Source organism: Larus michahellis, chromosome Z (genome assembly GCF_964199755.1).
Source record: "Larus michahellis chromosome Z, bLarMic1.1, whole genome shotgun sequence".
Lineage (NCBI taxonomy): Eukaryota > Metazoa > Chordata > Aves > Charadriiformes > Laridae > Larus > Larus michahellis.
This window is the reverse complement of record NC_133930.1, coordinates 50196869-50215037: the sequence shown is the minus strand read 5'-3', so window position 1 is coordinate 50215037 and position 18169 is coordinate 50196869. Positions and strand designations below refer to the sequence as shown.

The 18169-nt window shown below is 40.1% G+C and overlaps 1 protein-coding gene across 6 annotated transcripts in view; it reads right to left on the bottom strand.

Annotated features, from left to right (window-relative positions):
- The window catches only part of SPIN1 (spindlin 1), a 66519-nt gene that overhangs the window by 19765 nt on the left and 28585 nt on the right, over positions 1-18169 (bottom strand). For all 6 annotated transcript variants that reach the window (XM_074569837.1, XM_074569838.1, XM_074569835.1 and 3 more), the window contains exon 2: positions 11475-11700. In XM_074569837.1, the coding sequence (XP_074425938.1) occupies positions 11475-11526 (52 nt within the window). In that variant the 5' untranslated portion in view covers positions 11527-11700. The remainder of the gene's footprint in view (positions 1-11474; positions 11701-18169) is intronic.

Genomic DNA, 18169 nt, shown 5'->3' with positions numbered 1-18169 from the left:
GGCACTGGATACCTCTCTCTGTGGTGGTCCACGTGCCTGGATGACATAAAACATCTTCACTGAAGGGGTAACTTTCCCTCATGACAGGGAGGAAAAAACAGGAGTCGGCTCCGGAGACTGAGGGCTTGTGTCTTCTTCCCAATCACCTTGTCAATGCCACTTTCCTTAGACAGGGATCCCAACTGCTTGGCTTCCCCACCCTCTAATTCCAACCTATTGGTCCCATCATCGCAGCATCATAGCAGGCCAGGTGACAATGTGCTTGCCCAGGCAGCGTCTGAAATCTTTTTGCATATCTCACAGCTCACTCAGGGATAGGGATCAAGTGATTATCTCTAGTTCTGTCTCTTCCTCCTCTTCTCATGACGGCCGTGGTTCATCATCATCCCTTACAAAGAGAACTGATTTCTTTGTATGTTTCTTCTTCAGTATAGGGACGACTGATATCAGCATGGGGTGGTTTTCTGGTTCACCTGCAGTGCCTGTCACGGGGTCTGGAGTAGCCGCAGCGCCCGTACGTCTGTTCTCCCTCTCTTTTCTCTGAGGGTGCTGCATAAAATTGAGCAGTCTTTGGTAAATACTGGCCAGGGTCCAGCATATTGCAGTAAGTCGTGCCTCTCTGGAACAGCCAAAACATTTTCCTTTCAAATATTCTATCACTTCATTAGGGTCCTGTAGCTGTTTAAGAATGAAGTTCCAAACCACTGGAGGTGAGAAGACCTCTAGATACCTGTCCACACTGTCCTACAGCAATGCCACCCATGACTATCCCACCTTGGGGCAGATCGCTGGGTGGTATTCTTAAATATTTGTTTAACCCTAAACAAGACCTGAAACACATTTCGGAGACATAGCAATAGGAACATGCTGGTTTGAACATTCCAAGGATACTAAAAATTCCCAAAAGCTGTTGCACCTGGTCCAGAAGAGAAAAGGGAGATGAAGCAGTGAGGCAAAGTATCCCCCTGTTTTACCCAGAGATTGGGTGCAGTTCTTAATACATTCTGAGACATGGTGCCTGAGGTTCAGGCAGAACAGCCTGAACCACATAAACATACTAAGTTAAACTCACGAACAGTGATGTTATACCATAAATCAGTGTTACACAGACAGCAAAATGATAATCCCGATCCCTCTCCCAGAGGTGATAAACAGCACTGCAGGGAGTACAGAGAGCATATAAGAATTTACATAACACCACAATGTGAACAAACAAAGCAACATTGTGACCAGCAACTATTTAACTAATATAATAAATGTGTATAACAAATTTATTTGAACATGCTCTGGTCAGATCTGTCATTATCTCAACCCTTTGAGCCCCACATTGGGTGTCAAAAAAGGACTGTCATGGTTTAACCCCAGATGGCAACTAAACACCAAATAGCCGCTCTCTCATTTGCCCCCCAGAAGGATGGAGGTGGGGAGAGAACTGGAAGGGTAAAAGTGAGAAAATTAATGGGCTGAGATAAGGACAGTTTAATAACAGAAATAAAATACTAATACTACTAATATTAATAATATAATGAAAAGGAAAAATAATACTAGCTAGTATGAAGAAAATTAACTCTACCCCAGCCAAAACCAGCACATATGTCAACGAATCAGCTCTGCAGAAGACCCTGCTTTTGAAATTCAGAATTGCCAATAGCTTGTAGAGTTTCTTTACAAAGATATTTATTTGTAAATGCATGTTTTAACAAGTGATGCCTATGATGTCATATTACTATGTCTTAATGACTTAAAACATTTTTGAGAGAAAATAAATTCTTTTTTAATGAAATCTTTTCCTTCACCTAATGACTGCGGAACATAACAAAGCAGCAACCTGGCTTATATAAATTCTCCCAAAGCCTCCAGTACTATCTAAACAGCTTGTGACAGAAGTCTAATTTGTATTAGTCACTCTCTGTCAAGTGCCCAGTCCAAAGCAGAAAGGCATTTAAAAAATCCCAAACATTTCAAGGGCAGTACCTTCCAGCAAATCTTTCAAGAGAAAACAGCATCTGCATCCCAAATATTTTGGGGTGAAGCACAGTTTCATCACAAGCAGCAATGTGACTTCAAAGATGTTAATACTAATTAAAGAACAATAAAGGAGAGTTATTACATTCTACACAGCATGAATGCCATTAACTGAATAGGTTTAAATTCACATTCTTTACCTCCTCTTAACTATGGAAAGACAAGTTCCAACTAGAACACTCTATGAAATTTTAGATAACACTCAAAATACTCTGTACAACTAAATTGCCCTGAACATAAAAATATAAAAAAATAACACTGAACAAAAATCACAAGTAAACATATTAGTTTTGATCTTCTTTGTAATAAGCAACCAAGACTCAAACTTTGATGGATCAGAGAAAATATTTATGTCTCAGTCACTTATATAAGAGCACAGAAACACATTTTTGTAATAGAAAGGGAACACAAACTCCAACTCCCAGTCAAAGGCAACATAATTAAGCATTCAGTTGTCATGTGGTCTTTGTGGTTTTTGAGGCTTGGTTAATTTGCTCACAACAGATCCCTAAAATTCAACAGCAAAACTAGAAACCATGTTTCTGAGTACTTCTACTTTACTCTAGACAAATAAAAAAAAAAAGGGATAAGAGAAGACACACTAAAACAAACACGCTTTCAGGATGTTAACTCCAAGAGAACTATACCTGTCTTTTTAGCTGAGGTGTACAGGAGGAGAGAATAGGGAGAAGGACAGGAAAAAGCTACTGGCAATGGTTTTATTGTCACATCAGATGGCACCCTCTATTCAATCCAGGAAAATCATACAGGTTCTTCAAAACACACCACAATATCTTACTTCTCTGAATATCCCCTGTGTTTACAATGAGCAGCAAAAGCTAGATGTTTTTAAGTTTTATTTCAGAATCTTTTGTGGGAACAGCAGTAATCCCACAGGAATTATTCTGTATCCGGAGGCTATTTCAGAATTACTTTCAGGGACCTAAGAAATACGTCAATGTGCTTATTCACACCTAGTGTTGCCCAACCTCAACTTAAAAGAATTTAGGGAAGGAAGAGAGTCCTTTTATTCAAAGAAGGCCAGAAGTATAGAGATAAAATGAAGTCTGGCTCTGCCACAAGATTTCACTGCAATCCTAAACAAGTCGTATCTAGGAGCGGGATCTCTTTTCTTAGTTCACAAAGACAGTACTGAAACAATTTACACTTGCTTTTAAGTGAGGCGGGGTGGGGGGGTGCAGGGTGGAACTGCAGAAACCTGTATATGACCTGATGTGTCCTAGTTTTTTCTTTACTAAGAAATTACTTTGTTTTCAAATCATCCAGTAAAGGCATTACAATTGTTCCTGACCATCAGGCAGTCTGGTGGGATTCTGTACCTCTGGGAGATAATTGCTAGGAAGATCCAAAGGACCATGCCTTTCACTTACACAGTATTACAGGTGATCACTAGGTCAAACAGAAGTGTAAACACATGGGTAATCACAACTTATTTTACAATCGATTATATTATATAATGTTAATTTTTAAAAAATAAAATCTGTATTCCCCTATACTGGAGAGACAGGCACCCTGTCATGCATAGGAGCAGCTGGTTGATCTACTGAAACTATATCCTGGAAAGCTACTCTATATTTCAACAAACTCATAGAGGCTGTAGCCACGTACTCTACTGTTACAAAAAAATAATAATAATAAAAAAATCTATCTTCCCTTCTTTTCTCCATCTTCAATTCTACCCTTTGTTTCCTCAAGATGGAACTATGAAGTATGTTTTCCCGTAGAGACATATTTCAAAAGCCTAGGTGTTTTAATCAAATGTCCTCCTCTTTTACCCCTACTTTACAGCAAATAAAGGCATTTCCTTTGTAGGCAAACAGCCAGGACAGATGAAAATTGGCTTTTTCAAAGAAGCCACCACAGCTGTAATGTCACTGATTGGTAAGACTCTACAGCAGGACAAAATCAAAGTCAATTGCAAAAAGCTTTCATAGTGCATTACATTTCGTAACAGTACTCATATTGGCCTATATGAATACTTAACACAACCACTAATTTATCTATACTTCCAAATATTTTTTTGTAGCCTGTACATGATCCAAGTCTCCTAGAATCCCATGGTTTTATGATTTTACATGATTAACAGGTCAAATATAACATTTGTAACATTTCACCACATCTTTTAATCAAGAAGAGAAATAATAGAAATAATATAGTAATGCTGTATTACCCACCAGCACCCTCAAGTCACCCCCCAGTCTGTACTGATATTGGGGATTGCCCCAACCCAGATGAAGAACCTTGCACTTGGTCCTCTGGGAACTTCATGAGGTTTCCACAAGACCACTGCTCAAGCCTTCCAAGGTCCCTCTGGGTGACCCTTGACAGACACCATACATTACTGGTTTCCAGTTAGAGATTGAGCTGTTGACTGTAACTCTTTAGATGCAGCTGTACAGCCAATTACTCATCCATACAACAGTACATCCATCAAACCCATATCTCTCCAATTATGTAGGTAAAAAATGTCACACTTACCCCCACCTGTTATTCTCATTACTAATTATTTCAAATAAAGTAACTATCAAGCTCATTAGTCACTTAACTATGGTAAATCCTTAACATTCCCCCCAAAAAAACAAGGAAACAAACCCAACCCAAAACATCACTATGACCACTTAGCAGGCTATAAAAGGTCACAAGGATCATTGACACCATTGACACCAAAAGCATAGAACAGCATCACAACAACTGCAGGACTAGAAGTCATTCTTCCCTATCAAATAAACTTTTTTAAAGAACTAAGGATGAATATCCTTTCATCTGTTTGTAACCAAGTTCTCCTTCCAAAAAGAAGACAGACCACTCATTTTACCTGGCTGCATTTATAATAGCTTTTTCTCCTAGAGACACTCTCTAAAAAATAGAAAAACACAAACTAATTTGCTATAATGTTAATTTATGTAATATTGCAAGGCCTCTCTTCCAGCCATGAAAAATCATCATTTTACGAACTCCAGTGAACTCATTTACTACCTTTGCTGTTCTTTTCAAAAGAAGAATCTGACCACTATCAGTGAAACTACTGCTGTGATAAACAAACATTCTGTCTCTCCTGCACAGTAAGCTGCCTTTTCAAGTCCCATGCCCAGCTTTCACTGTAGAATAGGCTATGCAGTCTCCTAATGACAACTGCCTGCTGGACTCTTTGCTAATGCATATCCATAATCAAGAAACATCAGCAGATAATTTCATACCCCTCCCTTAACCCCGTCCCCTGCATCTAAAGTGTGTCAATTTTAATGACAATCTGGCATGGTGTCAGTTATAGGACAAACTATAATGAATAAATAATGGAAAACATGATTCTTAATATATTAAGTCTATGAATTCTCTCTCTCCAAAAAAAAAAAAAAAAAAAGAAAAAGAGTCAACAGAACAAATGGGAAGCAAACTTTTCTTCTCAACATATTTAAGTGAAGTGTCCTAGCTTAACTTTTTTGGTTTTTTTCAGAATAAAAATCCAGCCACGTAATCACCCTCTACATAACACTTCAAATCTGTGCTGTATTTTGTTGTTTATCACACATCACAATGAAGTCATTAGATAAAATACTTCCAACAGTTACCTTAAATACCTAGTGTCTAAATTCTCTGAACCCGGGCACAGTGCCTAGTTAATGCTTAGAAGTCAACAAGACTTAAGTTAAGCACCAGGTCAAAGCCCGCTCTCCTTTCTTTTCTCTTATAAATACAATTCTACTCCCACAGGTATTCTGCTACTGTCAAGAGGAAGAATGACTCATCAAGTTGACAGCATGAAAGCTCACTGAATCAGGTGTTCAAAACTTTGTAATGGGTCTTTCCTTTGAAACCTTTTATTAGAAATATTTGTCTAAGTTACCTTTGAAATCAGTAGATGTTTCAAATGAGTGACAGTAAACTGACATTAATGTAAGTTCACCACAGGTAAATACAGTTTTGAAAATTTCCAAAGGCTTTCAGAGAAGTTTTCCAGTGTCAGTTGTTTCAGTTCTCAATGAATTGGATGAGCATTTGATAGCACCAGCATGGACTGCACCAGTCTGCTCTGGGGAAGTGATCTGAAGCCAAAAGGGCTGGCAAAAAGCTCTGTTTGGGGCTTCTTAGAAGCTGGGAAAAGTGGTGTGCCTGTGCACACAAGGCTGACAGCTTGTGGGCGGGCCTGCTGAGCTAGCATGGGCGGACCCAGCAACACCCACCGTTTATAAGACTATAAGAAGCCTCCAGAGGCTGTGAGCAATGCCACAGCCTTTCACTGGCAGCAGGCGACAACGTTGACCACGGCTGCGTGCGGTGTGAGCAGGCTGATGACCTGCTCAGCCGGGTGGCACAGCTCCAAGATGAAGTGATGGAGCTCAGAGAAGAGACGAGTAGATTGAGGAACATTAGAGAGAGTGAGAGGGAAATCGACCATTTCCAGAAACAGAATGGGAGGTAACTTTTAGTGGACCAGAGGATTCCGCATCCTTTCACCAGCAAGCCTCCCAGCCATCCCATAGTAATCTGCATGAGCATGGTCAATGGGAACAGGTCTCTGTCCGACAGACCATATGAAATAAACAGAGCAAGCAGGTTCCTTTAAGAAGTGCACCACCTATAGTGCCCTTGCAGAACAGGTATGAGGCTCTGCAGGAGGAACTGGTTGCAAGCAAGGAAGGGGCTCTTGAAGGCCATAAGAGCCACCAAGGCCAACTCGCCTCAGGCTGGCCATCAAAACTGACCCTGAAAAGAAAAATCAAAGGGTCATTGTTGTAGGTGACTCCCTGCTGAGTGGAGCAGAGGGCCCAATATGCAGACCGAACCTGCTTCATAGAGAGGTCTGCTGTCTCCCAGGTGCCCAAGTACAGGACATCGTAGGTAAACTCTCCACCCTTGTGAGATCTTCAGATTATTACCCACTTCTGGTCTTTCAGGTGGGAAGTGATGAGGTAGCAATGAGAGGTTCACAATCATTTAAAAAAGATTTCAGGGCCTTAGGGCAACTGGTAAAGGGATCTGGAGCTCAGGTTGTGTCCTCCTCCATCCCTATGACATCAGCGATGGATGAGGGAATATATAGGAGGAGTCAACAGGTTAATTCATGGCTCCGGGACTGGTGTCGTAGACAGGGCTTTGGGTTTTACGATCACGGCTTGGTATATGAGGCACCAGAGCTGCGAGCAGCTAATGGGATGCACTTATCCCAGAGGGGGAAAAGGATTCTGGGGCAGGAGTTGGCAGGCGTCATTGACAGGGCTTTAAACTAGATTTGAAGAAGTCAATAATTTCATGCTTGCCTGTGACAAACAGTGGGGCAGCACATCAGGGGCAGAGGGATGGAGTCCTAGCAAGGGCTCTCAAATTTTTGCCCTAAGGCAAACCGGAGACGATGCACCAGGACACACCAAGGGAATCAAGGGGGATTCGTGCAAGAGGGTGACATGGCTAGCCCAGCTGAAGTGCCTCTACGCAAATGCACGCAGCTTGGGCAATAAAGAGGATGAATTAAGGGCCACTATGCTGCTGGAAAGCCATGACAGTGGCCATTACTGAAACTTGGTGGGATGATTCCCATGACTTGAATGTAGGGATAGACAGATACAAGCTGTTTAGGAAGGACAGGCATGGTAGGAGGGGAGGAGGAGTTGCCCTCTACATCAGTGACTAGCTAGAATTGATGGAGCTCCACATGAGGAAGGACAAGGAGCTCGTTGAGAGTGTATGGGTTAAGATTAAAAGGAAGACAGGGGAAGGTCACCTGCTACAGGCCACCTGACCAGCAGAGCCAAGCAGATGAGGCCCTCCATAGGCAGATGGAAGTGGCTTCCCATTCACAGGCCCTGGTCCTCGTGGGGGATTTCAGCCACCCTGACATCTGCTGGAGGGACAACACAGCAAGGCACCAGCAATCCAGAATGTTCCTGGAATGCACAGACGACAACTTCCTCCTCCAAATGGTAGGGGAACCAACAAGAAAAGGTGCTATGCTGGACCTCGTTCTCACCAACAGGGAAGGACTGGTGACCAACATGAGACTCAGCGATAACCTTGTCCGCAGTGACCACGAAGCAATAGAATTTAAGATCCTCAGGGCAACTAGAAGGATATATTCCAAGCTTACGACCCTGTACTTTAGGCACGCAGACTTTGATCTCTTCAGGGATCTGCCGGCCAAAGTGCTGTGGGACAAAGCTCTAGAGGGAAGGGGGACCCAGGACAGCTGGTCAGTATTCACGGATCACCTTCTCTGTGTCCAGGAGCAAACTATACCGACAAAGAGGAAGGCAGGAAAGAATGCTAGGAGACCTGCCTGGATGAACAGGGAGCTCCTGGACACACTGTCACACAAAAAGAAACTTTATAAGGAGTGGAAGAAAGGACAGCTAGAATGGGGGGCACATAAGGAAGCTGTCTGAACAGCAAGAGACCTGGTGCGAAAAGCTAAAGCTCATTAGAATTAAATCTAGCCAAGGAGATCAAGCGAAACAGCAAAAATTTCTATAGGTACATTAATGGTAAGAAGACGACTAGGGAGGGTGTGGGCCCCCTCAGAAAGGAAACGGGGGAGCTGGTGACAAGTGATATGGAGAAGGCCGAGGTTCTCAATGACTTCTTTTCCTCAGTCTTCACTGGCAAGGGCTCCAGCCACACTCCCAGCATCACAGAAGACAATGGCAGGGGTTGGACAGAACTGCCCATCATAAGTGAAGATCAGGTTCGTGACCATCTGATGAACCTGAAAGTGAACAAGTCCATGGGACCTGATGGGATACACCCACGGGTACTGAAGGAACTGGCGGATGAGGTTGCTAAACCGCTCTCTATTATATTCCAAAAGTCATGGCAGTCTGGTGAAGCCCCACTGACTGGAAAAGGGGAAACATAATCCCCATTTTCAAAAAGGGAAAGAAGGATGAACCAGGCCTCTCAGGCCAAGTTCAGGCCACTCAGTCTAACCTCCATGCCTGGTAAGATTATGGAGCAGGTCCTCCTGGAGGCACTGCTGAGGCAGAAGAATAATGAAGAGGCGACTGGGTACAATCAACATGGCTTCACCAAGGGCAAATAGTGCCTGACAAACCTGGTGGCCTTCTATGAGAAGGTCACAACATCAATAGACAAGGGGAGAGCAACTGACGTCATTTACCTGGACCTGAGCAAAGCCCGTCCTGCATGGCATCCTGGTCTCCAAGCTGATACAATATGGGTTTGATGGAGTGACAATTCAGTGGATAAAGAACTGGCTTGACGGCTGCACCCAAAGAGTGGCTATCAAGGGGTCCATGTCCAAGTGGAGGCCAGTGACAAGTGGAGTCCCTCAAGGATCAGTACTGGGGCCGGTCTTGTTTAACATCTTCGTCAGCAACACGGACAGTGGCATAGAGTGCACCCTCAGCAAGTTTGCTGATAACATCAAGCTGTGTGGGGCAGCTGACATGCTGGAGGGAAGGGATGCCATCCAGGGGGACCTTGACAGGCTGCAGAGGTGGGCCCATGCCGACCTCCTGAAGTTCAACAAGACCAAGTGCAAGGTCCTCTATCTGGGTCGGGGCAATCCCAAGCACCGATATAGGCTGGGCAGTGACTGGCTTTGAGAGCAGCCCTGAAGAAAAGGACTTGGGGATGCTGGTGGACGAGAGGCTCAACATGAGCCGTTAGAATGCACTAGCAGGCCAGAAAGCCAATCGTATCCTGGGCCGCATCAGGAGAAGCGTGGCCAGCAGGTCGAGGGAGGTGATTCTCCCCCTCTACTCCACTCTCGTGAGACCCCACCTGGAGTACCGCATCCAATTCTGGAGCCCCTACTAAACGAAAGATATGGACGTGCTGGAACGTGTCCAGAGAAGGGCCACAAGGATGGCCAGAGGGCTGGAGCACTTCTCCTATAAGGACACACAGAGAGTTGGGGTTGTTCAGTCTGGAGAAAAGAAGGCTCCGAGGAGACCTTATAGTGGCCTAGCAGTATCTTAAGGGTGCCTACAAGAAAGCTGGTGAGGGACTTTTTAGGATATCAGGTAATGGTAGGACTAGAGGGAATGGATTAAAACTAGAAAAGGGACAATTCAGACTGAACATTAGGAGTTCTTCACCCTGAGGGTGGTGAGACACTGGAACAGGTTGCCCAGAGAGGTGGTGGAAGCCCCATCCCTGGAAGTTTTTAAGGCCAGGCTGGACGGGGCTCTGAGCAACCTGATCTAGTGGGAGATGTCACTGCCCATGGCAGGGGGGTTGGAACTAGATGGTCTTTAAGGTCCCTTCCAACCCTAACAATTCTATGAATCTTGCTTGGGTATTTTAAAAGTTAACTGAGCTTTCACAAGTGCACATGACAGTTTCCTGAGATTTTTACGAAAGCACCAATTCACAATGGTTGGTGACGGAAAATATGCTGCATCATGTATCTACAAAGTCTTTCCTGGCACAGGTCACTGACTAGTGAGTTTTGCTGCAACACCGGATAGGAAGGGCACTTCCTCCCAACTGAAAAATACAAAGTAACTTCGTAACAGGAAAAAAATTACTAAATATAAAAAACAATTTACCTGTACATAAGTAATTTCAACTAAAAAGCAAATAATTGAACAGAAGGATGAACAACATTCATCTGTAACCTTTTCATCCTCAAAATGCTGGTCTGTAGAATTCCTGACTTGCAAATGATAACTTTTAGTCCCTGTCCCACACTAGTCCAGCCACAATGCATAGCTGAAGCAGAGTCTAGCTAAATTTATACAGGACCAAGTATCAACTTACAGAACAGTTCTTCTTTGGTTGCTTGATGCTTTTTTTTTGCATCACTGCTGATAGTTCTTACTACAGAGCACAAAAGACTGACTAAGATCCATTAGCCTTTCACGCTGCAAAATTTTGAATAAGCCTAACTCGTCATAAGAGGATGAAAGCTTATTCAAAGTTGCATTTTTCTGAATAAAAAAATTGCTTTATAATACCTTCACTAACCTATTTCACTTTAGAGAACACACACAGTAGCAACAGTATTTGCATTTTTGTAGTGTTTTCAAGAGATTCTCTTTTACAACTACTAGCTGATCAGCTTCTATACAACCATGAAGAGTTTTACTCTGTTACAAATACATGGTGAATAAGTTTCTTTTTATGTTCCAGCACGTCTGATAAACAAGAGAAATTCTCCCCTTAATACGTCAATGTAATCCCAAAACAAAATTGATTTTGTTCCTTTTTAAAATTTTACATAACTTACAGTTCTAATAAAACTTCAAAAATATAGACTATATTAAACACTTCTTATACGTATATCTGTAATGCTAAATTAAATTTACATATGCCTTTTCGATTCATCAGTTTATATAACAAAGGTAGATGTTCTTTTATGAGAGGAATGATAACACCTCAATAAAACCATTAACATATTAGCATACAAAAAAAATAATCTACAAAGTAAGAACACTTTTTACCCACTAAAACCACCCAGAAAGCCACCTCACCTGCATCAGCTCTGGACCGCTGACCTGGTGACTTTCCAAATGGGGTCTTCATTCATCTGTGTTTAAGTGAGCAGCAAAGCTGCTGGACTAGGGTGAAAATCCAGTTCTTCCCAACTCCCAGGTTATCGTCTTATTCTTGGAATAAACCAGCTCCTTATTAATCCACCATTCAATCATGAATTTGTCCTTCCTCAAACGTAGAAGCTGCACGTTCAATTACAGTACTCTGAAAAACAAAACAGGTAAAATATAGTTTGATTTGAGACTTGGTTATGACAAGCATTAACTGACTTGGTTAAGATAAAAATATTTTTATTCACTTTAGTGCTTGTTTTCATACTCAATATTTTTGAGTTCCTTCATATTTTGTTACTCTGAAAACATTCAGCAAACAGAGGGCATATAGGCAACAATACAGCTAAACAAATACAAGGGCTGCTACTTTTCCCCCACATTCATAGGTTCGTAGGAAAGTTCCATATCACATCAAAGTCAACTACATACCAAAAGGAAAGCTTCTTAAAAACCACTGCGCTTAGTACAGGGAAGAATGACTACTAGATTAGAAGAAGTGGAACTACCTTCTCCAGAGGTAAAGCAGAAATCAACTATTTCCATTTATTAGAAACAAACCACCTTCACAACCACATAGAAAATAACTTTGCTTTGTATAAGTAAAAAAAAAAAAAAATCTGTTGAAAAAAAATCCAACACATAAGAGGTACCAAAACACTGATTCCACTGCAATGACTACTGAAGCCAGCAATTTGTCAAGCCATTGGTTCACAGAAGATCTGCAGAAGTTTTTGGTGATTCTCTACACCTACACTCACCAGATTCCTAAAACATTTAGTCATCCCATTCCTCTAGATGAGGGAGATAAATAACTTTTTAAAAGTCCTTTTCAGGATTTAATTACAGAAACTTGTGATCACCTGAAAATTTCAAGAATTACAGGTTAGCTTACTTCAAACAGGAAACATTTATCCAGATTAATCCCTAACTTCAGTGCTGCATATGGCTAATACAAGTGAAGTGAGATCACCCTTTTAGCTTCATTTCCTTAAGAAATGTCATTGCTGCAATCATGTTCTCTGTAATCTGTTAATCAGTGCTGTCTTCTCTCTTTTACTTCAGTTTTAGAACCTGCGGTCAATTTTCACACAGGGGTTAAAAACAGAGGAATGCCCCTAACTAGTGACCCAGATGAGGGAAAAAGTGTACCGTATGTTCGTGCCTTACTGAATAAGGGAACATACAAGGACATGCCTTGAGGTATTTGCATCTGACAACACTTGCCAATTCTTCCATGAATCGCACTCATTAATTTCTAGGAACACTAGAGAAACACAGAGCAATACTCCTAGGAAAAAAATAGCAACAGTGAGACAAAAATTCAGTCATTTCCAATTTTCATAAAGATGCATATTATGTTTGGAAGAGCTAACTTAAGACATTCACAGTCAGGAATTTGTAAGAATTTGTGGAATTACAGTTAAAAATTGATTCACAGAAGCTTAGTAGTTTGTCCACATTTCATCTCTCCCTGAAATCTACCAGTGTATAAACAACAATGCTGAATGATACCAGGGCAATAACAGTCAACTTTCTAAAAGTACTTCAAGACACAACAGGAAGCAATTAACTTGCCTAATTACTTTACTAGAACACAGCATAAGGATTGTCTTTCTACTAAACCCCAAAATATTTTACTATGAATTAAAATATATTAGCACAGAAGCATCAATGACTATGAAAACAAGCCAAACTCAGAGCACTGCTGTGATACACTATCATATTCAGTCTCACAGGCATAGAACTGAGGCTTTTTTTTTCCTCCAGGGAAGGTATTTGTTGAGAATCAACTGTAATCTAGCATTATATTTTTCTACTTCAAAAAAACCCAACAAATGTGCCCCCAAAAAACCATAAACCAAAAAACTCCCCTGCCACAAAGCCATAAACTGTGAAAATCCTTCAGATCTAGAAACTAACATACCCTTTTGCAGTAAGACTTTGACTTGCTATTCAAGCAGCTGTAAATATTTCATAATACCTGTACGTATTACATACTTCCTCTCTGCCCCAAGATTTCCAATTCATGGCAAAAATATAAACTACTACATGTTTTAATTTCACTGGTTGTTAAGTAGCTATGTTTGTAAAGACAACTAAAACACCTCAAAAATTGTAGTTTTCTACCAGTTAACTTTTTTTTTTATTGGTATGTCCCCAAGTATTACTACCCAACAGATCTGAAGTCATACCTTTAAAAAGGAAAGTTACTTCCTAATCCTTCTAAAGTCACAATTTTTGCTAGCACTTAATGAAGTGTATCATTAAGTATGTCCTCTGAACCTAAGGACACACGGCTACCGAAGACAAAACTTAATTCATCAGTTCAAACTGATTTTCTAGGAACTAAGCCACTAACTATCACTAATTCAAAACCTCACTGAAGATTTTCACTGAAAGCAAATGACACTTGAGTTTTCCTAAAACTACCATTCTGAATTCAATTTACATTTCAGTTCCACACTGATAGTTCTGAAGATATTAATAAGGAGGGATAAAACCTGATTTTCTGAAAATAAACTGATGTACTTTGAGAACATCTTGACTTTTAAAGCATATGTAACTAAGCCTCACTTGCTGGATTAATAAATAAACTAAAACCCATAAAACTTAGAATTCTTAAACATGATGAATGACAAAACAATATATTTAATGCCATCATGCAAATATCTTAAACTCTTAATGAGATGTCATCAACAAAAAAATTAACTCACAAAATGTAAAAACTTCTACTATACAGTTTTATTAGAAGTCTCAAAGAATGTCATGTTCCACACTAAAGTTGAAAAAAGTTTTTAACATGCTTCTGATGTGCTCAGTAGCAATAAGCTATCCTGCTAACTCCTTGTTTGGATGCATATAAGATGACTTATGAAACAATCAACTTTTTAGGGTAATTCTGTTAACAGCAGCAGATATAGCAAAAAGAACACAAGTAGCTTTTTTTGATCCAAACTGACACATCCAAACCAAGTTTTACTAGTCTTTACGAACTGCCAGTAGCTTTCAGAAGATAAATGCCACTGCCTATCAGTTAGGCACCGACTTCCCCAACACCTGACAGCACAGGCCACCAGCAGCGCAGCTGCAGCTTTCACTTGAAGACAAGCAGTCATTCTTTCAACTTGTCATCAGCTGCAACTACTCATCAGACCAGGTGTTTTGCTTGTTTACTTTTACAAAGCTTCCTGGATCACAGCACATCCATCAGAAAATACCAAAACCAAAAAACAACACAGAAATTAGATCACTACTTCGCCTGATAGTGTTATAACTACTGCAAACTGTTTCACTGAAGGTTAAGTGTTTGACTAAAAACACAAGCCCTACAAATTGTCAATCATATCAATTTTAATAATAGTACAATCATACTATCAGAGGAGAGGGGAAGAAACAATGTTAAGACAGAAAAAATAAAGCTGTGTTAAAAGACTTATTTTTTAGTATAAAGGCAAAAGGAGGAAAAACTAGTATGCACACAGACTGCAACTTTCACTGTGAACCAGCTTAAGCTCATCTATAAACTTAGTTGTTTAGAAACATTAAAATGCTTTTACATGAGCTTTTAACTCCATGAAAATAAGTGTAACCACCTCAAATAATTCTCTAGCTTCACTTTCAGTTAACTTACATGTTTGTTTTTCCACCAAATTACATGCACTTCACTGCAACACACAGCACAATGTTGTTTGCTGCACTCTAGCAAAAGCTTCATGACCCTGCTATCCAGGGAAGAGGGATGTTTGTAGCACAAAAACACAGCGGTGATAATTAATGCTTATGGCACCAAAACCACAAAGTTAAATGCTTCATTCCTAAACAGCATACCTACATTTTACCATCATGAAAACAGAAGAAAATGGTATCAGAACATTTGCTGAGGCATTGCTTTCAGGGTAAACATTTGAAGGAGAGGGAGGGTAATTGCACCTGTTGCATGTATCTCTTAGATACAGAGCTGCAAATTCAGATTATATACCCTCTGGTGTTAACTACAGGCTCACACCTCCTCAGGAGATCTGCTCCTGCTTTCAGAGCTGGCCGTGATCCCCTGTGCGCCCATTGCTGCAATAAAAAATGCCTGCTTTCTAGCACTCCAAAACTGAGTCTTAGAGAGTCCTTAATTGCCAACTTACGGTAACAGGAGGAGTCATTCTGAAATTAAATGCATCAGCTACTTGGTAAGCAGCATTTTAAGTTCCATAACTCAGTTCAGAACTGCTGGTACATATTTCAGCTGAAGTAGTACCATGGTTTCAGCATTAACAAGTTGGATGAAGCATGTACTTTATCTAGACTCCCTAATTCTTACCATATGAACAGAAAGAATCATCCTGTGCAAGTCTTCATTAGGCTATAACTAGCCTATCTAACTAGCCCCATCTCCAAAGGCTATCTTAATGTTAAAATATATCTTAAGTAACAGGGGGAATAAAAGTATATGTCCAGTTTTAGTTTGCATTACTTTTTTTTTCTTCACTAGTAAAAAACCCCAAACACCTCCCTGTAGTTTAAGAATTCAGCCACTCAAACTTAGATCTGTTTTGAAGTATCCTACAGGCTCATCCAGCATATTGGTTATTAAGAACTTTTTTATCCTATCACTAGAATTTTGTGTGGGTAGCAACATATGATGTCTGAGAACAAAGATTATAGTACGTAAACTCTGGCCATGGAAGTGATTTACAGCTGAGAACTGTGAACCATACATTTCAACTATGGATTTATGAGCTGAAAGCCCCAAATAAAGTACTACTATCCCTCCCCTATGATAGACTCTGCAGCTTTTTCTCTACCCATAGATGTGTTATTTGCCTACAATTGTGCAGAAACAAGCAGCACTGGCATGTATACAAACACAGAAATACACATGTATTTGGTTGGATGGGGCTTCAAGCAACCCCATCAATAAAAGGTGTCCCTACCCATGGCAGGGGGGTTAGACTAGATAACCCTTACAGTCCTTTCCAACACAATCCACTCTGTCATTCTATGACAGATACATAAATAAAATGTTGTTACTTTCACACTACAATGCTTTGGTGATGCAACTGAAGATACTGTACAGTTTCTGCTAAAGTGGAAGCAGAACAGGCATACATGCAATGAATTCTAGGGATCAGACTATGATACTTTATGATGATTCTGGAACCGAATAAAAATGGTTTTAACCTTTCAGCAAACTCCTGTATTTTAACTTTGTGTCAAGAGACAGCACACTGCCATTTCTATTTATAAGTAATTATTTATTAAAATATTTTGGCATTATTTAGCATTTAGCACAAATGGACAGACTGTTTGTCATCATACAGAGCAAAAAAGGGTTTGCTGGTAAGTTCTGAAGACAAGAACTCGATATTATAGCATAAAACCAGGGAACATGATAGACAATATAAGGAATCCTAAAAAAAAAAATGAAAACACTATAGTAGGAAACTATCAACAGTAATATTATTTTGAAGAATTATTCCATGCATTCAGAATTAAACAGGTAGTTTTACAAAGGATCCTAATCCTCCAGAAGTCTTCTATCTCAGACAACAGTTTCAACAAGTTTTGTCTAAACCATCTTCCAGTACATGTCCTTACCATAGCTCTACTAAAGTTAGAAACAGTATTTCAGGTGAAATGTGGACTTTTAAAAATATTTTAGGTAACTTCATTAACTTGAAACATTGGTATAATTTTACAAGAACACACACAAATGGTAACTCTCGAAGACTGCATTAAAAATTCTTACACACACACACAAAAAAAAAAAATAAAAGAACAGACAGAGAGAAATCTTGAAAGTATAGTTTCCGGTGTTTCCTATCCATGCTTGTTTTCTCCCTCTGGAATTAGCAAAATGTAGCTATTACTGAGACAACAGTACAGTTTGTTCTTTATTTCCACCGCATTTTCCTCACAACATACATCATTAAAGCAGTCTGTCTCACTTAAACCAATTTAGCATTTAAGAACTCTTCTTTTTTCAGGAGATGTAATTTGAGGTAAACCCTGACAGCATATAATTCAGCCACTTTGTAAAGCCAGCAGCAGGAACCTTGCTATAGCCAGTATTATAAAACAGTATTTTAAACAAACTTGCTTATCTTAAAAAAGATAAAACTTGCTTATCTTAAAAAAGATTTCAGGGACTTAATAACCACTTTCCCAGCATAAGAGTATCATCTTGCAAGACTAATTTTCATAACTCCCACGCTACAGGTCTAAATTGTAGTAAAAGCACCAGTAAAGAGAGCAGGAGAGCACAGTATTGACAGCCACCATGTCAGAATTCACCTATTTCCAATTTTAAAAACATTTGTAATAGGTTAAATGCTAAAAAGATATTATTTCCTCTAACAGCTTATAAAATAATTTTTAGCCTTGCCTGCATTACCCTTATGCTTACATAAATAGTTACTGCGGTAGATGCAGGTTAAGGGAGATGCAAGGGAGATGCAAGTTAAGTGTGTTCTTGTCTGTATTAGAGTACACATCCATCAATAGCCTGGAACACACAAAAAAAACAAAGAAGGAATTTTCACTTTCTGTGGAAAAATGCCAAACAAAAAACTAAAACCCAGAGTAACCACATTCGACACTACCATTCTGGACAACTGATCAAAAATTAC